The sequence below is a fragment of the Alexandromys fortis genome, unplaced genomic scaffold (genome assembly GCF_014885135.2).
Source record: "Alexandromys fortis isolate MF-2015 unplaced genomic scaffold, M_Fortis_MF-2015_v1.1 scaffold_160, whole genome shotgun sequence".
NCBI classification, from domain to species: domain Eukaryota; kingdom Metazoa; phylum Chordata; class Mammalia; order Rodentia; family Cricetidae; genus Alexandromys; species Alexandromys fortis.
Genome location: NW_026068035.1, coordinates 3,007,327 through 3,028,205, shown reverse-complemented (window position 1 = coordinate 3,028,205; position 20,879 = coordinate 3,007,327). Strand labels below are relative to the sequence as shown.

Below are 20,879 nucleotides of genomic sequence, written 5' to 3'. Positions count from 1 at the left end.
TATTCTACTAAATGAAGCCCAACACAAAGGGCCCAGATATTTTATATCATCCATATGTGCCCACCAGGCAAATCCACAGGGAAAGAAAGTCGGACTACAAGCAGAGAAGATACTGAGTGAGGAGTGATTCAGTGCATACAGGGTTGCTCTGGGAGAAGTTTCTAAACCTGGACTGTGGTAAGCACTATATAATAGCTATACCAGTGCTGTGGAAGAGAGAGAGATAGTCTGAGTTTTTCATTTGACTCAAACTACAATGTAATAACTGTATATTTAAAATATCTAGGCTGTAATAAGCAGTTTGAGACAGTTCAAAACTGATATATTCAAACCACTGAATAGTATTGCCCACCAGATAAGAAGAATGGAGTGTCTTGATATTTCAGTCTTCTGGTTAAACACATCCTACCTGGCAGGATCCTAGACTCTGCACTGTGTGTATAGACAGACGCTCCTTAGGTGAATGCACAAAACACTCACAAAGCAAGAGGGATCTTCAGAATTTTCTTTTACAAAAGTTGTCAGTGTTGCACTGCCTCCTGCAGTCATTCAGACTCCCTTACGTCAGTCCAGGCGAGCGCGGCATCACAGAGTTCTTCCTCTGTCTCATCTTGGTGCTTTTCATGGCTCAATCACTTTGTGATTTCTAGATACTTTGTCATCTTAATATGACAGAAACTGACAGGTTCCAAACTGGAAACTATTAAAAAAAAGAGGTGCTGGCTATGAAATCAGGTGGTGAGGGAGCCATCTCATCAACGCGAATGACATTGAGCTATTTATGACATGCAATTCCTGTGATAACAGGTTTTCTTGTGATTTCTAAGAGAAAACAACACAGTAGTCTTTTATAAAGCAGAGGCTTTCTGGACTGCAGTGAGCAAGGCAGGCAAAGAGGAAATTGCTTTTTAAGAAAAACGTCCTGCAGGCATCATTCTCAGGGTGGCAACAGATGCAGTCCATGCAGGGAAGCAGATGGTAACCTCTGATCAGAGCCACTAGGCCGCAAGTTGACAGTACACTGAGATTCTACCAAGCCTTAATACACAGACAGACAGGTGATTTTTAACAGACTAACAGAAGAAGCCACCTACAATACACAGACACTAGCTCATCCCAGGTCCACAGAACTTTCTGTGAAGATTTGAACAAAGCAAAGCAATGGCTACTAGAGGTCACTCATCCCAGCTAAACAATGAGTGAATGAAAACAAAATCTCCCTGGAGATGGCCAAATCACATGCAAGGGTCATTAAAACACATTATTGAGTAGGGCATCATGGCACACACATAATCCCAGCACGCAGGAGGGTGAGGCATGATTAGCAGTGCAAGGCCAGTCTAGGCTATGTAGAGAATTGTCTTTAAAAAACTAACGAAACTGGAGAAATAGTTCAGTTGATAAAATATGTGGCTTACAAGCACGAGGACCAGAGTCCAATCTCTAGAACCTACATTTTTTTTTTAAAGTTGGTGAGGCATGGTGGTGGTGCACACCTTTAATCCCAGCACTCAGGAGGCAGAGGCAGGTGGATCTTTGAGTTTGAAGCTAGCTAGATCTACACAGTTTCAGACCAGCCAGGGTGACATAGTAAGATCCTGTTCCAAACAAAACAAAACAAAGCAAGTTGGGCATAGTAGTCCACATGTACCTGTAATCCCAGTGCTGGGGAGGTGGAGACAGAGACTCCTGGAGTTCAACAGTCAGTCAGGCTAGCTCACCTGGGAGCTCCAGGTAAGTGAGAGACCCTATCTTAAAAACATGGTGGGGAGCACCTGAAAAACATCCACACTTGTCCTCTGACCACCACACATACAGGTATGAACATTCACACGCATCCACGCACACACATATACAAATCAATCAAACAAACACACACACACACACATCCTATTCATGTAGAAGCAGTCTACTTTCCTTGTCAATCAGGCCTTTCCCAATGTCTGCTCAGCCACTGTCTGTGTTGAGTACCTCAATCAGTCTAAACACCCAAACTGTTAATTATAGCACTCACACCAAGTACAGACTTTAGTGAATGGCTGCCCTAGTAAGACAGCATGTTTGTTGCAAGTGACTACTGCAATTACCACCAGTATGGAGAGACCTCAGTGGCCTTCTGGCTTAAAGGACATTAAAAATTCCCTCTACGTCTTAGTTTCAAGATCTTCCTACTGTATATACACTAACTAGCACATACATCCATTATTTTTGCTGCTTTTAAAAACTATGAAAATAGCATTTCTCTCCTGATGGTACTGTCCTATGAACCTCACAGTATTCAAACCTGAACATGACATTTCGTGTAATGGAGGCTATAATTAAAATATAAGTCCAAAAAAATCCTGTTGTTTCAAGCAATGATTTTGTTCTACATGAAGACAAAAACTTCCTAGCAAAGGAATTAATGTATTGCTTTAATAGGCTGCACCGTGAGTTAAGTTTTAAAATTTATGAGTTCACTGCAGCATTGTTCTTTAAACAATGGCATTGTCAAATGCAACCAGTGAGAAGATTAAAGTTCTCCCAGCAGATTAAGTACAAATTATCCGTCCTCCTGTTTCAGCATCATTTGTTCATTTATCACATAGCGTCTAGCATTCCTGGTCAGTGTCAATATGCTCTGCATCCTTGCAGCTAACAGATGTCGACTCTCGTCGAGTGAATTACTTTATGTTTCACGCGCTGCTGGCCGCAGATGTGTCACTATAGCAACATCATTAATTTCAGATCTTACCGGAAACGTGCACTCCAATCAAACCTAATTATACCACATTGCTTTCTTGTCCACAAGAAGGAAACTATAATGCAATTATTGGGACACTTCATTTTCTATTCTGCTGTGGCAAATGAGAGAGCCACTGTGATGGACGCTTCTTGTCAAAAAGCTTATTGATGAAGCACAAACCCAATTTACAATCATACGAAGGACCACCTTACAATTATGTTGGTAATGTAAAGCTCTTGGATGCCAGCTTACACAGAAGCATTTCAGCAGGAATTCAGCCCATGTAAGATGTCTGAAAACTGACTGATGCCCGAGTAGTAAACCTCTGCTCACCAGAATCAGAGCTGTTCACGCCAACAACCATCTACTGCTGCAACTTGTGCTGTGGCTGAGGACACAAGGTATCAGCAGCTAACACCTGACCTACTTCCGACACATATGCTCAGGAGAATTCATATCCTTGCAGGAGAATACAGAGCCATTACTTATGTCACAAAAATAGAGAATACGAGACAGAACTAGCAATTTACATCCTGGAACGTAACACTAAGAGTGCACTGTCTCAGCAGGACACAAAAGGGGCTAGGGGGCAAGACGGGCCCTGTTAGACACCGCAGATTTCCATTTGTGCTCCTCTACTGTCCCTGTCCACAGAGTGGACCAGCAGTTACCTCTGAGCTGGAGAGGCTGACAGTTCTCACTCAGGAAAGCTAAGATGCATCTGAGATCACAATTAGAGGGGTGGTCATCACTCACTCTCGTGTCTTTTCATCTGACTGTGTGAAATACATGCTTTTTATAAGACTGAGGTGGGAGAAATGAAATGCCACTTAGCTGCTGACAATAATAATTATATCATTTGTTCTCTGTTATTCATCAGCCTATGACTTAGTTAGTGTGGACTTTATGATAGGCCACGGCAGACCTACCACCTTCAAGAACCCCTGGGACACTCAGGAATCAGGGATCCAGAGTCCGTCCTTCCCCGAAACACAAGCTAGGCCAGGATCAGTAGGTGATGAGCCAGCGGTAGGGAGAGACCGCAGTTGGAGATGCTGCCACAACAGGCATAGCATTTCTAGATAAACGGCAGACAATGGGAAAACTCAGCCAAGGATGACATTTCCTCCAGTGGCTCTTAGAGTGAAAGGCTTTTGTAGAAAGGCAGCAGTGGCCAGGCATGATGGCTCACATCTGTAACCCTGGCACTCGGGAGGAGGAGGTGGAAAGGCTACCATGAGTTCAAAGCCAGCCTAGGCTACATAGTGAGTTCCAGGTCAGTCCAGGAAGCAGAGTAGACGCCATCTCAACAAACAAGTGAAGCCATGACAGCATCTGGTTTGTTCCTCAGTACATTCCATACAGTTCTGCCAGGATTCTTAAGTATCGCACCAATGTAAGAAAGATTGCTGTGCTCCATTTTCAATGTGAGGTGAGTTTGTAGACATCAAACCCCTCCCTCCTCTGGCTGAGGCCTGCTGGCCTCAAGACTTTGAGAGCTGGGAGAAGTTCTACTTTATTGAGCCTAGAATTGGAAAAGGGGGCAGAAGGAGCCTCAAGCCCCAAACTGTTCACTGAATGAGGCTTTGTATCCCAGGCCAGTGAGATAGAGCCCTGAGGGTTAGTGGTGGTACATCTGAAGCTACTGTCTGTCGGCATGTCAATGCTCCAGCTACTCTTTGCTTTTCGGTTCTGTGGCTCCCTTCTGCAGAATGATATATTCAAAACTTCCCGCCCTCTCGTCTTTTGACTTATTATCTAATCCCAAACACTAGGACTGCTTGTACCTGAGAAGCACTGTTTAGGTTTAAAAGCAGCACCAAGTGAAGGGATTTTTGGGTTTCAGGATCTTACTCTGATGAACTGAAATTTCACAATGGAAAATGGGCAGCTGTAATTAGGAATTTCATTCTTGTTTTTTAAAAGAGGAAATCAGCATTTTAAAGAGGTCTAATGTCATAAAACATCTACATATTAACTACAGAGACAGACATTGAAAGTCTGCTTTTGGGAATGACTAGGACAACTCAGGCCAGCACCTTGCTTATCAACACTACTGCTGGCTCCAATGCCCAAAGCACCTCAGGGCCCAGACATATACTATACAGCCTCCCAGCACCCACCCTATAGAGGCTCTGTCGCCTGGACTCCTGTCCCAGCCAATCTCCCCAACCTCCCCTCTGACTTCCAGAAGGGTCTGGCCCCACTGGTGGTAGTCAAGTGAGCTTTGAAAATAACAACAACAACAAACAGGAAGAAAAGCTCTTGATGGAAATGGAAGACTTGGTGCATCCCCATAGAGAACACCAACCAAATAAGACACTTCCCTTCAACTCATGAGGTCAGAGGAAAGGCTGGCAACAGAGAGCAGTCCGGCCAACCACACACCCTGCAGGCCAAACACTCCTGAGTATAGGGCCTCTGCCTTGCACCAAGCTAGGGCATACTCTGCCTAAGCGTGAGCCTCTGGAAAGAGAAAGGTCAAGTGCTATAGAAAACTCAGTCTCCAACCACGTGAAGACAATTACATCAATGATTTCAAGTTTATGTCATTGAATACTATTCCGTAAAATTTTCTTGGTTTTGTTGTTTGTAAACACAATAGATTTTTCTATATTGGTTTTGCTAAAAATGACCTACCGATTCTAACACTAATCTATAAATTATTAGATTTTCTATTTATTTGCTGATAAGTACTTTGCTGTCTGTCTCCTCCCCTATTTTTCGGTAGTACCAGGGATTAAACCTAGGGTCTTCCACATGCTGGCCAAGCCCTCCACACTAAGCCATGGCCCCAGCCACGGTTTACTTTTTCTCCTAAGGCGGGGTCTTACTAAGGTGCTCAGGCTGCCTTTGTAATTACTCTGTAGTCCAGGAAGACCTTGGATTTGCAATTCCTCCTGCCTCAACACCCACCCTCTCAGCAAGCAGTTATGATACATCCTCCTTTTTTAACCTTTGATCTTTTCCTTGATTTTCGACATGAGCTAGTAATTCAAATATGAAATTGACAGTGTTATCTTTTTGTTGCGCCTAGTCTTGGGGAAAAGCTTTAAATATCCTACTGGTAAGTGCTAATGCTTGCTTGCTACATATTATAAGATTACATGCTGGGAGTCCCCTTTTCTAGAGTGAAAACAGTTGACCTACCCTCACCTCTAGTTTGCTAATGAACTTCATATGTATACATTGAACTGATATTCATCAAAAGCTTTACTGAGTTGGTGGAGGTCCCTGGGTTTTTCCTTCTTATAGTAATGCTGTAATTTATAGTGATAGATTTCTGAATTTAAATAAGCCTTGCAGCTGGACCACATTTATCTAGGGCTTCTCACACGTTATATTCTTGTTGATTACAGGGCTTCAAACAGCAAAGTTAGGGCATCTCAATACATTCAAGTTTTATTATCAGCTTTCCTTCTTAAATCATAAATAGGTCATGACTTCTAACACATGTCTCAAACCTGTTAGGCTTTATCTACTGTTGTATACTTCATTGTGACTTTCTCCTTAACTTGTACAGAGTTTTAAATATGAACATTACTAGATTTGGCACTTTATTTAGGAATTTTAGATTGACATGAAAGAGATACTTTTAACTTTCCTTTCTTGTTCTCTCCTGACCTTGCTGAGGCTTCAGTTTTCTACAAATAAAATGCCCTCTCTAAATTCTTGTATCTGAAAAAGCAAGTTTATATTATAAAAAGTATAATGATAAAAATACCCATAAATTATTTTGGGCTAGTGGTAGGAAATCCTTCTGAAGATGACTTTTAATAGTTTTTCGATGGGGTGGGTGAGATGGCTCAGCAGATAGAGGCACCTACTGCCAAACTCGGTGACCTGAGTTCAGTCCCCAGAGCCCATATGGTGGAAGGAGAAAATTGACTCCCTAAGTGGTCCTCTGATCTCCATGCATGTAAAGTAGCATGCACATGCACCTACCACCCTCAGAAAATAAGTAAATAAAGGTGAAATTTAAAAAATGCTTTCAGGTGATAAAAACTATTTCTTCTGGGTCTGATTTAATGGCTTACATTTCCTGAAGAATTTTTCTAGTGCTTGCATTGAAAAGCTGCTGACAATAAGGAGCCGGTATTCCATTATGATATTTTAAAATATCATCATTGTAGCTTTGCTCTACTTGCTTGTATCTTTTTTTTAAAATTTTTTTCCAGATTTTACCTTCAAGTTGTATTTATTTTTATTAAGTCTTTTTTAAAGACTGGCCAGCTGAATGGTGCTGTTCTATCTTTACAACTGTTTATTTCTAAAAAGAAGGAATCTTGCTGTGTTACTTAGGCTGGCCTTGAATGCAGACTCAAGGGGCTCTCCTCTGTCTTCTGAGCAAGCAGCTGGGCCTGCAGATGAGAACCATTACACTCCACCTGCTTCTGAATACCACATCACTGTTTTCTGTTCTCATCTTTATGATCTCTTTCCAATGTCATTGACTTTTACTGCTCTTATGATTAAATTTTATTCTTTCTTGAGCCAGGTCATTGTATGTAGTCCTAGATGCCTGGTACGCTCAGGACGGCCTCAAACTCACAGAGATCCACCTTTCTCTGCATGAATGCTAGAACAAAAGGCATATACTACCAAGTCATCATCTTTCTTTCTTTTTTAAATTGAAAACACAAGTTCCTTGAATATCCCACAGGTGAAGACAGCGAGTGATTCTGTGTGCTATTTCTGTTGCATTCCTAACTTTGACCATTTCTGAAGGTAGGTAAAGTAAAGACAGCAATGATTCTATGTGCTATTTGCACTGTGTTCCTAACTTTGGCCATTTCTGATGGTAGGTAAAGACAGCAATAATTCTATGTTCTATCTGCAATGTGTTCCTAACTTTCATGGTAATTTCTGCCATTACCGTAAGTAGGCACACCCACTCCTTGGAGTTCACTGAGACTCAACTAAGGTCTAGTTCATTTCAGTCCGCATTAGTTTCCCACACTCACTAGCTAAAAACATTCTCTAGGTGGCAGATAAAGATATTAGTCTACTCCATGAGATCAACGCTATTCAGACTTTAGTTTTCTGGTTCCTGCCTGCTTGGATGATCAATTAATTACTTAAAGTGATGATGCTAACATTTCCTCCTACATTAGCAGATACTGTAATTTTCTCCTGCATCACTTTGTGCTTGTACATAGAAGCCTTTAAAGTGATGTAGGATTCCCCTCTGTATGCTGTGATGACCATTAATGAATAAAGAAACTGCTTTGGACCTATAGCAGGGAAGAACTTAGCTAGGTGGGGAAAACTAAACAGAATGCTGGGAGAAAGAAGGGTGGAGTCAGAGAGAAGCCATGAAGCTGCCGGAGACAGATGCTGGGAACATTAGCTGGTATGCCACAGCCATGTGGTGATACACAGATTAACAGAAATGGGTTAAATTAATGTGTAAGAGTTAGCCAATAAGAAAGTAGAGCTAATAGGCCAAGCAGTGATTTAATTAATACAGTTTCTGTGTGATTATTTCGAGTCTAAGCTAGCTGGACAGCTGGGAACTAAAAAGTGGCTCCATGCAACATTAAAGCACACATGTATTTCAAACTTCTATTAGTAAAGTTCCCTCTTTCTTAAAAAGTGCTTTTTATTGTAGAGTCTATCTTGTTTGATGTTCAGGAAGAAACCAGGTTCTTTTTTCAATTCCTAGTTACCATTGTGATTATTTTACCTTTTATGTTTTGCCCTTTCTTTTCTTCTTCTTTTAACTGTTGCTGGGATACAGGATACTGGGGTTATGCCTTCAACTAAACTCTCTTAAGGACCAACAATTTTCTTGAAGGTTCTCCCAGGTTGTTTGTGATCTTTACTCTGATTATAATGCTGAAGATTTGGTTTTAGTGCCTCTATCAGCAAGACTAGGCAGCTCATAGTAGTGGGGTAATTTTACCCTGAAGTCTCCCACTCTGATGGACTGGCTCCTGAACAAATGCTGCCTGTGAACACTGAACAGCAGGCACTCATGTTCAGTGCCTTTTTCTTGTATCTGTCTGCCCAAGCATACTAGCTATGCAGTACCCCCCCTTCCAGACTTTGGTCTGGAGAGTTCTTCCCTCTGTGTGGCTCATCCTAGGAGCTATCTTGAGCTTCAATATGCTTGGTAGTGACTTCCTCCTTGCTCCAGATCTTTTCAATTTTGGAATGTTATACACTTTTGCTAGCATTGCCATAGATTGAAGTCTTCTACAAATTTCCTGTCAGCTGACTAGAATTGGGATAGAAACTCATAACTCATTTCCTCGGTCTAGTTCTGATGTGGGATGTCTTTCTGTATATGGTTTATATTGGTTTTTTTATTGGTTGATGAATAAATCTGTTTCGGCCTATGGTTTAACAGAGTAAAGGCGAGGTGGGAAATCCGAACAGAGAAAGAGAATAGGTGAAGTCGGGGAGAGCCATGTAGCCACCAAAGGAGAAAGATGCCAGAGAATTATGGGTAAGCTATAGCGTTGTGGTAATACATAGATTAATTGAAATTAGTTAACTTAAGATGTAAGAGCTAGCTAGGAATATGCCTGAGCCACTGGCCAAAATGTGTTGTGATTAGTTTCTGTGTGATTATTTGGGTCTGGACAGCAGGGAAATGAAAGCACAGTTTCCATTTACAAAGTTTCTTGAAATAGGAACCTCTGGGTCATCTGCACTTATGGGCACTAACCTTTCTTGATTTTCTCCACCTGGTACTGTACTGAAATCCAAGTAAAAATTCTCAAGCTGGAACCTGAGTTACACTAAACTTCCAGAATCCCCATGGGAGCTAACATCTGCAGAATGCTGAATTCATATTCATCAAATGTTTGGTTATAGTTCTTGGTGATGTCATTGTTCACACTCACCATCCAGGTCCTTTGGTTCATAGCCACATTTTTGACAGCATGCTGCTGTGAGCAGAAGCTCTTTTTCCCACTTATACCCAGAGGGGTTGTTTTGAGTATTTTAACTTTCAACCTACCATTTGTTTCTGATTTAATATTCTAATTAGTTATCAGTTGGCTACTCTAGTCATCACATCTGTAAATATGTGTTTTTCCTGGTTATACACCTGCTTTTATTTCCCATCTTTTTGCAAATGGAAATCATTCTACAACAATGTTAAATTATGTTGTGAGTGTATTTGTATTCTTTGTAGTTTAGCTAAAAACTAATACTAATCAAAGAAGGTGCTGGATCATATTTGGGACATATTTTATTTAATTATGCTTTTTATGTTGCTTTTACTATGTTGTTCACTAACACTAAAAATTTAAATCATTATCTTTTATTTAATACATTATAGATTGCTAAGAATTCTTTAATAGAAAGAACAACAAATAAGGACAACACAGAAAGGGATAAATAGGTGTAGTAATCTGCATTGGAGGTACTACTGTTAAAACACTGAATTTACCTAACTTCTAACAACTCAAGCAAGGATCATCCTATGAAAAACAAATACACATTTTGCTCTCAAGCCACTAGAGAGGTAGATAACAGTAGTGAGAAAACAGCTTGTGAGATTCTGTAAAATTCAATATAAAATATAAAATAAACTAAAATATAAAACTACAACAAAGACACAGTTCACTAACTTTAAAAGAAGTGAAGGTATGAAAGAATGGAGATTCATTCATACAAAGTTTTCAAAAGTTGAGTCTGGAAACCTATAAATCCAGCATTCAATTATGATAGATATCATGTGTAAAAAAATATTTCTGATGTTATCTGGTCCACTGAAAGAAAAATAGAAATGAACAGTACCTGTTTTGTCTGTCAGTAAGTACACCAGGCGTCCAAGTTCCTCTGGTATTGTGCTGGTCCGAACAACTGTCCCAGGAATATTCTCATCTTTCATAATCATCCATCCATATGCTGCTTTGCCCATGTCCAAGTTCACCCGCAGGCTGTAAACGAAACCATCATGATGGTCAGTGAGGCCAGACCTATATAACATCCACACCCAATACACATATTTTTATAGAAATAAATAATGGATTTCAGACTTTAAAATAAATTATTTATGCATAATTAAGGAAACAAATGCTCAAATGCTTTTATAATCTAGATACGTTTACAGGTGATAGTTGGGTAGATAATTCCTTTCACATAAGCTACAGTATGAGCTGTAAGAGAAGCAGGCAACTTGTTCTGAGTACCCCATTAACACACAGAGTACTGTGGGCATAGAAAGGGAAATCAAGCAAGGGTTACTATGAGAAAATATGTGAAATAGGTCTTGAGGCATCTGGAATAGGCACTTTGTTTCTAGTGATTTTTTAAATATTAAATATTTTGTAATATTACGTATTTAAAAATCTCTAAGTAGTAGACTATACTAGATGGCCTCTGGAAGGTCTTCCAGGCTTTAATTAAAGGGTAACTATATAAGAACACACTCTAAACTGCCCACTAAAGGAAACAGTATCAGCACACCTATTATGTGCCAACTCAAACATGTTCACGTCTCCCTAACTAAACTATGGAAACTCAGCAGATAAGACTGTGTACAAAATGGGTGTGAAATTGCTATTCATCAAGCATTTATGACCTATCAGCATTATAAGTCACATGGTTCAACAGATTAATAAATACACTTTTGAAAAACAATATTTAGGAATCAGTCAGTGGCAAATTAAGAAGCATCAAATCAGCATAACTTCATTAATCTACCTGTAAGGGTTCACACCTTAAAAATGATAGGAATGACATTAAATTGGCATTACTGTGCATGTCTCTTCAGCCAGCACCTCTCCATTTTTTGGCTACTCACACCCTTGTTAAAAGAGTGAAGTAAACTAACAGATGGCAACAGTCTTTAAGCTGAAGGGAAAGAAAATGGATCCCAGGAAGGCCCAGCAGCCCGGTGCAGGTCTACCATTGCGTGGGTCTGCAGCCCAAGATCTGTGAGAAGCTGCCAAATTACTCAATGTTAAGTATCAAGCAGTGTGAGGGATCTTTGTGCTGATGGGTGTGAAATCACAATACCTTCCAGGTGGGTTGAGAAAAGGGGGTATTTGGAGAAGAAATACAAAACATTTCTCATTGATTCTTATTTGATTTGGGCTTTAAAAGAGATTTCGGGGGTTGGGATTTAAAACTGGGTTTCGCTGTAGCTTTGGAGCCTGTCCTGGAACTAGCTCCTGTAGGCCAGGCTGGCCTTGAACTCATAGAGATCCACCTGCCTCTGCCTTGGACTACTGGGATTAAAGGCGTACGCCACCACCACCCACCTGGCTTAAAACGGAAGCTTTACGAATACTGCCCTTGTTGAAATAAACACGGACAGAAGCTGGGAGGAAACTGAGCCTGGGAGGTGGGCCAGTTAAGGGAAGACACATTCTGTGTCTAATTGACAGGGAGATGGACAGCTTTCTAATTTTCCATGGCTCTGATCACTTGGCTCAGAGACCTGCACACTGGAAAAGCACAGTCATTTGCTTATGTGTGGGTCAAGATGTTTTGGAAAATGTCACCCCGCACTGGGTGGGTGTTGTTTTCTGTCCTCAGCTTATGGTCTGTCACCAGGCTCAGGTTATAAAGAGCCAAAGAAGCTCACCAAGATTCTTTTGTGCACTGTTCTTTACGATCCATGAGCAATCTATGCCTTCAAAGTTACAGAAATGCATTCGTTCACAGAACACCATATTATAAGAAATTACTCCTGGGCCAGTTTCAGTGGAATACAGACATCCCTCAAAGAACATACAGAACTGGGGCTGCTGGTGTCAAAGGGAAGAATAAACACCTTTTAGAGGATAAACAGATGTACAGAGCGCAGAACACAAAATCATCACTAAAAAGGACTTAGCGAAATAGGACAACACTCCCACACAAGGAATCACGGCTGCACATGTACCATGATCTATGTTGTGAATTTGGTCAAATGCTAAAGGAATAATTTACTTTTAATGCTAAGTCTCTAAGGCACTCACACTCTACGGGAGCAGAGTAATGGCTGTCACTACACTGACTTGACTTAGTAATGCCCTGACTGTACAGACCTTTATGCAGGGAGGTGCTAACTCTGACATGCTTTGTAACCCATTACATAAACATGTTAGATGCATTCCAAGTCCATTCTACTGCTAGTTTACCAACCATGACCCTGTTAGCCACAGACCTATTCCAGGTAGAACATGACAATTTGTCTTCAGATGGTTCACTGAGCCAGGGCACAGCCGTGACTCTATTATCATACAGTATGAAAGACGAATCGCCTTAGATGAACAGTCTGCCAGGGATGCTGCCAATAGGAACGCATATGAAAATGTTTATTTTTGCAATCGTAGGAAATTTGAGGTGGATTTCAAGATGTAAACTGCCTTCATTTTTGTTCATTTTGTTCATGTGGGACTGTTGTCTAGTCCCACAGCTACAAACAGCTACAAATACCTGAAGAAGAAATTCAGAGTCTAAATACATTTCAAGTGCATTTTCCCCAAAATACACAATACAGTTCCACTTAGGCCCCAGGATGCTTGCTATATTTAAGCTCTAATTTGTTACAATTAAACCTCAGCACTTATCACTGCCAGGTGAGCTGAGTCCCCAGCCTGCCTGAGAAACACATACAATTCTCCTTGGGGAACGAATCTACCTGAAATAATTCACATGCCAATTCTAATCTGAGCAAAAGAAAAGAGACGCCATTTTCATCAGAACTTTCTATCCAAATACAATCAAAACCATTTCCTACAAAAGCTAAGGCCGAAGGACACTGAGTTTTCATCTGACATCTTCCTGCATGTTTCATTCTGATGATATACTGCAGGCAGCAGCAGGCAGAACCAAAAGCTTTCTGCTGAAGAACAGCTCCAAGCAACACAACAGTGAACGCTGTCATCTCAGGACCAGTTGAGCTCCTCCTGGGCTTGGGATCAGCACTGCTACCTGAGGGACCTCTAAGCTTAGTGAGCAGGAGGACAGCAGTCACAAGGCTACTGCCTCCGCTTCCTGTTCAGAGTGCTCTATCACAGCCACTGGCTACACCCTCCAGTTTCAGTCAGGCTCTCTCTGGATGGCCTGGCTAGATTTGAATTTGCTTTGGTAGATCTCGAACTCTTTATCCTTCTGCCCCAGTCTCCGAGTAGCTAAACTGTTAGAATTACAGCCCTGAGTCACCAAGCCCAGCTAAATGTGTTAGTCCAGGTATAGAACTTGAAATCCTATTGTCACTGTTCCCAACAATCCACCTACTAGCAAATGCCAGCATGGATCAACCTTTCTGTTTAATGTGTATAATAATCTGGTTAGCATGAACTCATGCCAACTTACCCTCCTAAATTCTGACAACTGTCTTCTATGCTCCACATGAAGGAAGTCAGGCTAAGATTTGATGCTAGGTATAACTTGTGTCAATTTCTAATTTTCGCATATGTCAGTTCTGTGATCTCTTACTAAAGGCTGACTTGATTCGAGTGGTCAACCAAGGTTTCAAAAGAAAGTAGATCTTGGGTCAAGCAGGATTGCTCAGTAGGCAAAAGTCTTTGTAGAGCAAGCCTGACAACTGAATCAGATCCCTAGGACCCACATGGTGGAAGGAGTAAATTAACTCCCAGTAGCTGTTCTCCCATTTCACATACAGATCAGGGCGTGCATAACCCAACAAAGAAATGCAAAGAAACTCAATGAGAAAAAAACCAACCCTGTAAAAACCACAAACACAAGAAGTCACAGTGGCGATCAACTATTCTGAGCTAAGAAGTACCTCAGTTGGTAGAGTGCTTGTCTCGCATGCATGGACCCTTGGCTGTGATGCCCAGCACCACATAAGAGTTGCCCATGACCCAGCCCTTGGGAGATGGAGGGGGAGGGTGGAATCAATTGAGGCCATTCGTGGCTACACAGTTAAGTTCAAAGCAAGCTTGAGTTACTGAAATCATGAGATCCCATCTAACAACAACAACAACAACAACAACATCTAAACCAACTTTGTACTTGTTAATAACAAAACTACTACACACGAAAGCTTTAGAGATCTCACTAAAATAATAAAAAGAAATTAATGACTTACATACATGTATTCTAGGGGAGCTCAAACTAATCAGCTAAACATTTACATCATGAAGAAAAATAATAAATACTATGTAGGAACAAAAAAAATAACATCATGAAATAGAAAATAACATATGGTAGAAAAATTCAGGAGGATAATAGTATGCATTTCCAAACACCTACCAATGTTGTTTGGAAACTGATTTAAAGAGAAAAAGAAGGAAGGACGGGTGAGACTGAAGGACGGAATGATGAAACGGAGTATGCAGCAGCTTTGATCCCAGCACACTGAACGGAGTCAGTCTCAACTGCACAGGGAATTCAAAGCTAGTAGGGGTTACAAGAACCCTTGTCAAAAATAAACAAAAACCAATGAACAAAAATTTATATCAATATGATAGACTTTATATATATACAGGATAATAACATAAACAAACTTGTGAATAAATTTAAAAATTTTCATATTTCTTGAAAACTTTAGTTTTGCCAAACTGATTACTAAGGAAAGCAAATTTGTGCGGTCTTTCTGCAGACAGGCTCCCAACTGTCTCTGTGACACGCTAGTGTTTAAAGAATAGACAGCTCCAATGTTAATGCTGTAGAGATGAGAAATGGGAGCGTCGTCATTGTTTTATGAGCCTGTAAAGCTTTCATTCTAAACTGCAAGAAATGCTATGAAAAGACAAAATTACAAGATTACCCCTTGTGAAAACTGTAGAAGCCGTCTTCCAGAAAATGCAGGTGAAGGGAATTTAGTGAAACAGAGATTACAAACCATGGCCGTGTTAGCTCTTCCCCTAGGGATAAAAAGCTGGTATGGTACTAGAAAGTCAATCACTATAATTACCATGTGATCTATTTAAGAAACATTTTAAACAAGAAGAATCATGAAGAGATTTAGAAAATATAAAATTGTATTGACTTGAGAACAACTTGTAGCAAAAGGATCTAAAATCAATGAAAATGTTAGAGATTTTATTAAAAAGACGGCATATTTAGATGTTGAGTGTTTCACCTTTGATAATGGGGGCAAAGGAAGAACACACTTCATTCTTATCTTTATTTAATAATACACAAGATTTTGCCTATTAACAAGAAAAGAAATAAATGGTGCAAAGAATATATAAAAGTTTAAAAGATCCTAGATTAATAACTAAACTCAACGTGGTTTTACCGAAGTCATATTCAAGTAATAGAAATAATGATCATTTCTTTATACCAGAAGCAGAGATATAAAAGGGAACTTAAAAAAGAAATTTATAATAGGATTTAAAAATATAAAACATCTGTAAATTACTCTGACAAAAGTTGTATAATCTTTCTTTGGGGAAAGCTTAGAGAAAATTTAAATACAGTTAAGAGATACAGCAGCAGATTCGTGACCAAGAGAAATGAAAACTCAAAGACACAGGAGGAAAGGTCTGTTAAACACTGCCTCATTTGAAGGCACATTATTTAGTTTGCTATTTGGTCAGTGGCAGACAGACCAAGGGAGCCCACCACAGGCAATGAATACATGACAGAGATGATACCAGTCCCTAGGAAAGAGCTGTTTTGTTATTGTTTTGGTTTAGTTTTACAATGGGTGCTGAGACAATTTTTTTTCAAATTGGATATAAAAACTATCATATGCTACTTAAAAGAATCAGCTGTCTAGCATGTGTTCACTCTATGGTCTCTGTCTCCTCCCACTGCCGCAGGAGTGTGTCGTTGTGTTAGAATGTACACTTCCAATACTTGAAACACTGAGCTTAAGTTCCAGCATCACAAGAGAACATCACTTCAGTGTTGCACAGAGAAGGCTCACACTCAGCAGACAGTGAGAGGAGAACTTGGTCTTGAGCAGAGGAAGATTTAGGCACATGATGTGACAATATATAAAGATTCATATATACTTAACAAGGTAAAATCAGAAACTATTTTGCTGGGTCAAAAATGTCAAGTTATAGATAAAGATGTCAGCAGAACAGGAATGAAAAAGTTAGAGCTACATAACTATGAACTGTCCAGAAGACTAGACAAAGGAGTTAGAAAGTTCACAAAAAAGACACTCCTCATCAGTGGTTCTCAACCTGTGGGGTGAGCCCCTTTGGGGATTTTTGAACCACCCTTCCACAGGGTCACCTAATTCCACTGGGAAACAGATACTTGCATTACAATTCGTAACAGTAGCAAAATTAAAGTTATGAAGTAGCAATGAAAATAACGATGGTTGGGGAGGTCACAACATGAGGAACTATGTTAAAAGGTTGAGATCCACTCCTCTATATTGATATTGGAATACAAGCAAATACAGCAAAGCCACAGACAAGTACACTGCCAACTAATTCCATTCCTAGATACTTGATACCAGGAGCTCACGTGTGTTTATGAATGTGTACAGCAACACCGGAACAACCCAAAACTTGTCAATTGATTGTGGACATATGCTTGGTGATTCATTCATAAATGAGGATGGCAAGCTATAAAATATGGATGAATCTATTGAGTCATGCTAAACATAAGACAAAAAGTTGTAAAAATGAAACTATTCAATATAATTTCAACTTTATAAAGGGATAAAACAAAAAATTCATATTATGTTTTTATATGCAAATGAATGTGCAATGTTCTTGAGAAAAGCAAAACGTTAACCTCGAGAAAAACATCTGACCATGTGGCAAGAACAGCATCATACAGTGTCCCACAAACATACAGAATTGTTGTCAATTAGAAATAAAATTGAAATACTCCAACACAGTAAAAACAAGCATTAATACTCAAAGGTTGCTGTAGCAAGCTGTAATACAGGGAACTCTTTTAAGACAAGCATTCTTTGTGGTTGTGTGTACACACCTGCGGAAGGAAGTGGCCCAGCCTGAGGGCTGTTCAGAACATAGATGTACGTGCATAGAACAGAACACACTACTGTATCAGAGTGTATAAAGCTTAGTTATCTACTCCAGTGTGAGAACTCATCAGGAGACGAAGACCCATCTCAGGGAGAAAAGTTGTTGGACAAGAACACAAATAAAATGTCTCAAAACCAACAATACGTGTTAGAGACTGCTGAGGAATTTGCTTCAGTGTGAGCTCACTGCTGCACCAATGCCACCAACACCTTTGCTATTTCAGCCTTCTGGGTGAGGACTTGGACAGGGCCCATGCCATCTAATCTTCAGCCTGCCACCCTTGAAATTTTGCTAAAAAGCCTCCCACATGTGCTGACTTGGTGACAGAAGCAAAATGAAAGAGAAACTGTCTCTTGCACTAGCAAGCAGCCCTTGCAGTTCAGTGTTCCAGAAAAGACACCACCTGTACAAGAGGTTCTCAAGTGTGCCTCAGAAGGGATATAATTATCTCTTTGTCTACAGCATTTTTGCCACTCTTGCTCATGGATGCCTTATGCAGAAGTCAGAGTCTCTTTGACTCAGCTCTGAGAAGTCAGTTTGGATTATCGATTAAAACACAGGGCATTTTAAACCATCTGGGGAGAACACACAAGGAACAGCAAAAACCTGACCCAAGACATCTCTTGGGTTCTACACGTGCTGACAGTGTGCTAAGAAGAACATGCTGGGTTCTTTGTTTGGAGACATGCACAGATTGAAGGATACATGTTCATTGTAGAACCATAAAATGTAAGCTATATCATGTAATATTTATCTTGTAATGACAGAAATGTAATTAAATGTGATCTCAAAACCTCACAGAACAAACAAAAAAGACAATGTAAATTTTATCAAGTAGCTTAAAATTGTTTTGCTTTAAAATTATTTTAATAAATTTAATTTTTAATACTTTTATTAAAATTCTTAACCTCTATAAATTTGAAAGCTTTATGATTCTTAGGACACAAGAAGAAAAATTACTTCCTAGATTTGCATGTTTTGCAAAATAACACATACTTAAAAGTCCAAAAGCACCTTTAAATTCTAAAATGAATTGTTATCCTAATTTTATGGCAACATAGCAATAGGGAAACAAACTTGTTTTCATTAAAAATAAACCACAATTCTCTAAACAATCTGCCTGTGCTTTTCAGTCTAACTCTCCTTCCTTCTGCTAAGTTGGTCAACTGCAGGTCCAGGTGTGCAGTACAAGGTAGTTGTTCATGGGAAGTTGAAGAGAGGTAAGGTTACAACACTGTCTAGTCAGGCTCTGCACACCTGGTTGAAGATGCTACACCTGCTTACTGAAAAACCAGAGCACGAAAAGGACTGTAGACAGCATGGTGCTATCATCATTTTGTAAGCAAGTATTTTAAAAGACCAAAGAAACTAAAATCATGGTAAGAAATGTACTTAAAAGGCCGGGATATTTCCTTTAACAGGAAGCATAGAAATGATTTTTAAAATCCCAAGAGATCCATCTAATGATGTGTACAATTTACTCCAGAAAAAAACAAATACTTCTAAACACACACGGATATTTATAACTGACCACAACATGCAAACAATAACAAAGTAGTCCTGAAATATGTTGTCATTAAGTTCAGATGAAAAAGCCTGTCATTCTATTCAATTAAGGTGGGTACAGTTTAGCCTCTGTCTAGGACCTGTGAAGCCTGGTCTAGGAGTAGCTCTTCCTTTCAGAACTGGGCACTACTGTGCAACTGGCCTAAGTTGGAGTTCCTAAGCAGGAGACACATTCTTTTTACTCTGAACAAGTATGTTTCCTCTTCAACTGGTGTCCAGTGACAGTGGGTATATGCAAGGGGAAATCTGTGAATGGAGGGGAAACAGACAGTGGAAAGAAAGACACTAGGCGGGAGAGGGCAGTGGATGCTGGAGAAGGCAGGAGAAGGAGGTAGATGGTCAAGAAGCTAGAAGAAGGTGGTGGATGGTACAGAGGGTGGGATCAATGCAATCCATGCATCTGTAGGTTGAAAGGGTACCAACTAAGAAAACCTGAAGAATCTGCATAGCTGAGTAAATTCTGTCATAACTGCAGAATAAAACAGACACGTGACATCACACTTACACTCTGGTTACTTGATTACTTGATGGGTCTTTGGGGACAAGGATCTGTCCTTGAGTTCACTTATAGTATTCAATGTGAGTATACATGGTATCTATGATGATTTGAACGTAAATAATTTCTAAAATCAGGTATGTACAGGAGCCCCTCTTGCACACTGTGCCACCTGGTTCTGGTACTGGATACAAAGCCAGTTGTTCACACAGTCCATATCCCTTTGGAGCTTACTGGAGGAGAGGAGTGTCAACAAAAAAGACAGGCATCAGCACAGACCCACACAGAACTGCATGCAGTCACTGATAGGACAGCAAGCACCTGCAGCTGCAAGGTGGGACCTTTTGACCTTTCTCAGGCCTGAGGGATGCACTTAGGTGACCCCTGGATGACAAAGGACTAACTGTGGGTAACTGAGTAACCAGCACTGCTATGTGTGAAGAGATTAATATGCAAATAGTCTTCTTCAAGAGGTGAGAGAAGGCAAGTTTGGCCTAAGTATCAGGCAAGGCTGGAGACAGAATTTGTTCAACAACAATAATCTAGTACTTGCTTATCCTTCCCAAGGTCGAAAGTTTCTGAGCTCGCTGGCTTTGAGACTATGTCAGAAAGTGAGGACTGTCCACGTGAGCACTGATTCAGTATTCTAATGGCAGTGGCATACAAGAGCCTCATTGTATGTAACACTGTCACCTTAACTGATATTACAAACGATGGTTAGTCCAGATTCAGACTTCATTCATGATTCACAAGGTTTATTCATACGAAAATTCTCAGTCTTTTATATAAGTAAACATACACACAAACACACTAAGGGTATCTTTGAAAAGGACTCCTTTTTTGTGGTTGTTCACACTATAATGAGTCTTTAAATAGGTATTGAATATTAATTGTTTACGTATCAATCTCATTATACTGCTTATTTTGAAAAACAGTTCCTTTCAAAGAGTGCCTTAGTCAGCACATTACCTGACTTGAACCATCTATCAGAGCCTCCTTTAAACAGCAGGGACCTTGTTTTTTGAGAGAGGACCTTGCAATGAAGCCAGGCCTTAGCATCCTAACTACAGCTAAGGATTACAGGCCCATACCACTAGGCCTGGCTTTTTAAACTTTTAAATGCCAGCAATGCATGTAGACCCTAGAGAACTGGACATAAAATAGCAACAAGCAATTTGTAAAGATTTTCTCCTTAGATTTATGTTTGAACAAGAGG

General features: G+C 40.0%; 1 protein-coding gene across 2 annotated transcripts in view; it reads right to left on the bottom strand.

Annotated features, from left to right (window-relative positions):
* The window catches only part of Atp9b (ATPase phospholipid transporting 9B (putative)), a 199,817-nt gene that overhangs the window by 54,266 nt on the left and 124,672 nt on the right, over positions 1–20,879 (bottom strand). For both annotated transcript variants that reach the window (XM_050165010.1, XM_050165009.1), the window contains exon 13: positions 10,478–10,620. In XM_050165010.1, the coding sequence (XP_050020967.1) occupies positions 10,478–10,620 (143 nt within the window). The remainder of the gene's footprint in view (positions 1–10,477; positions 10,621–20,879) is intronic.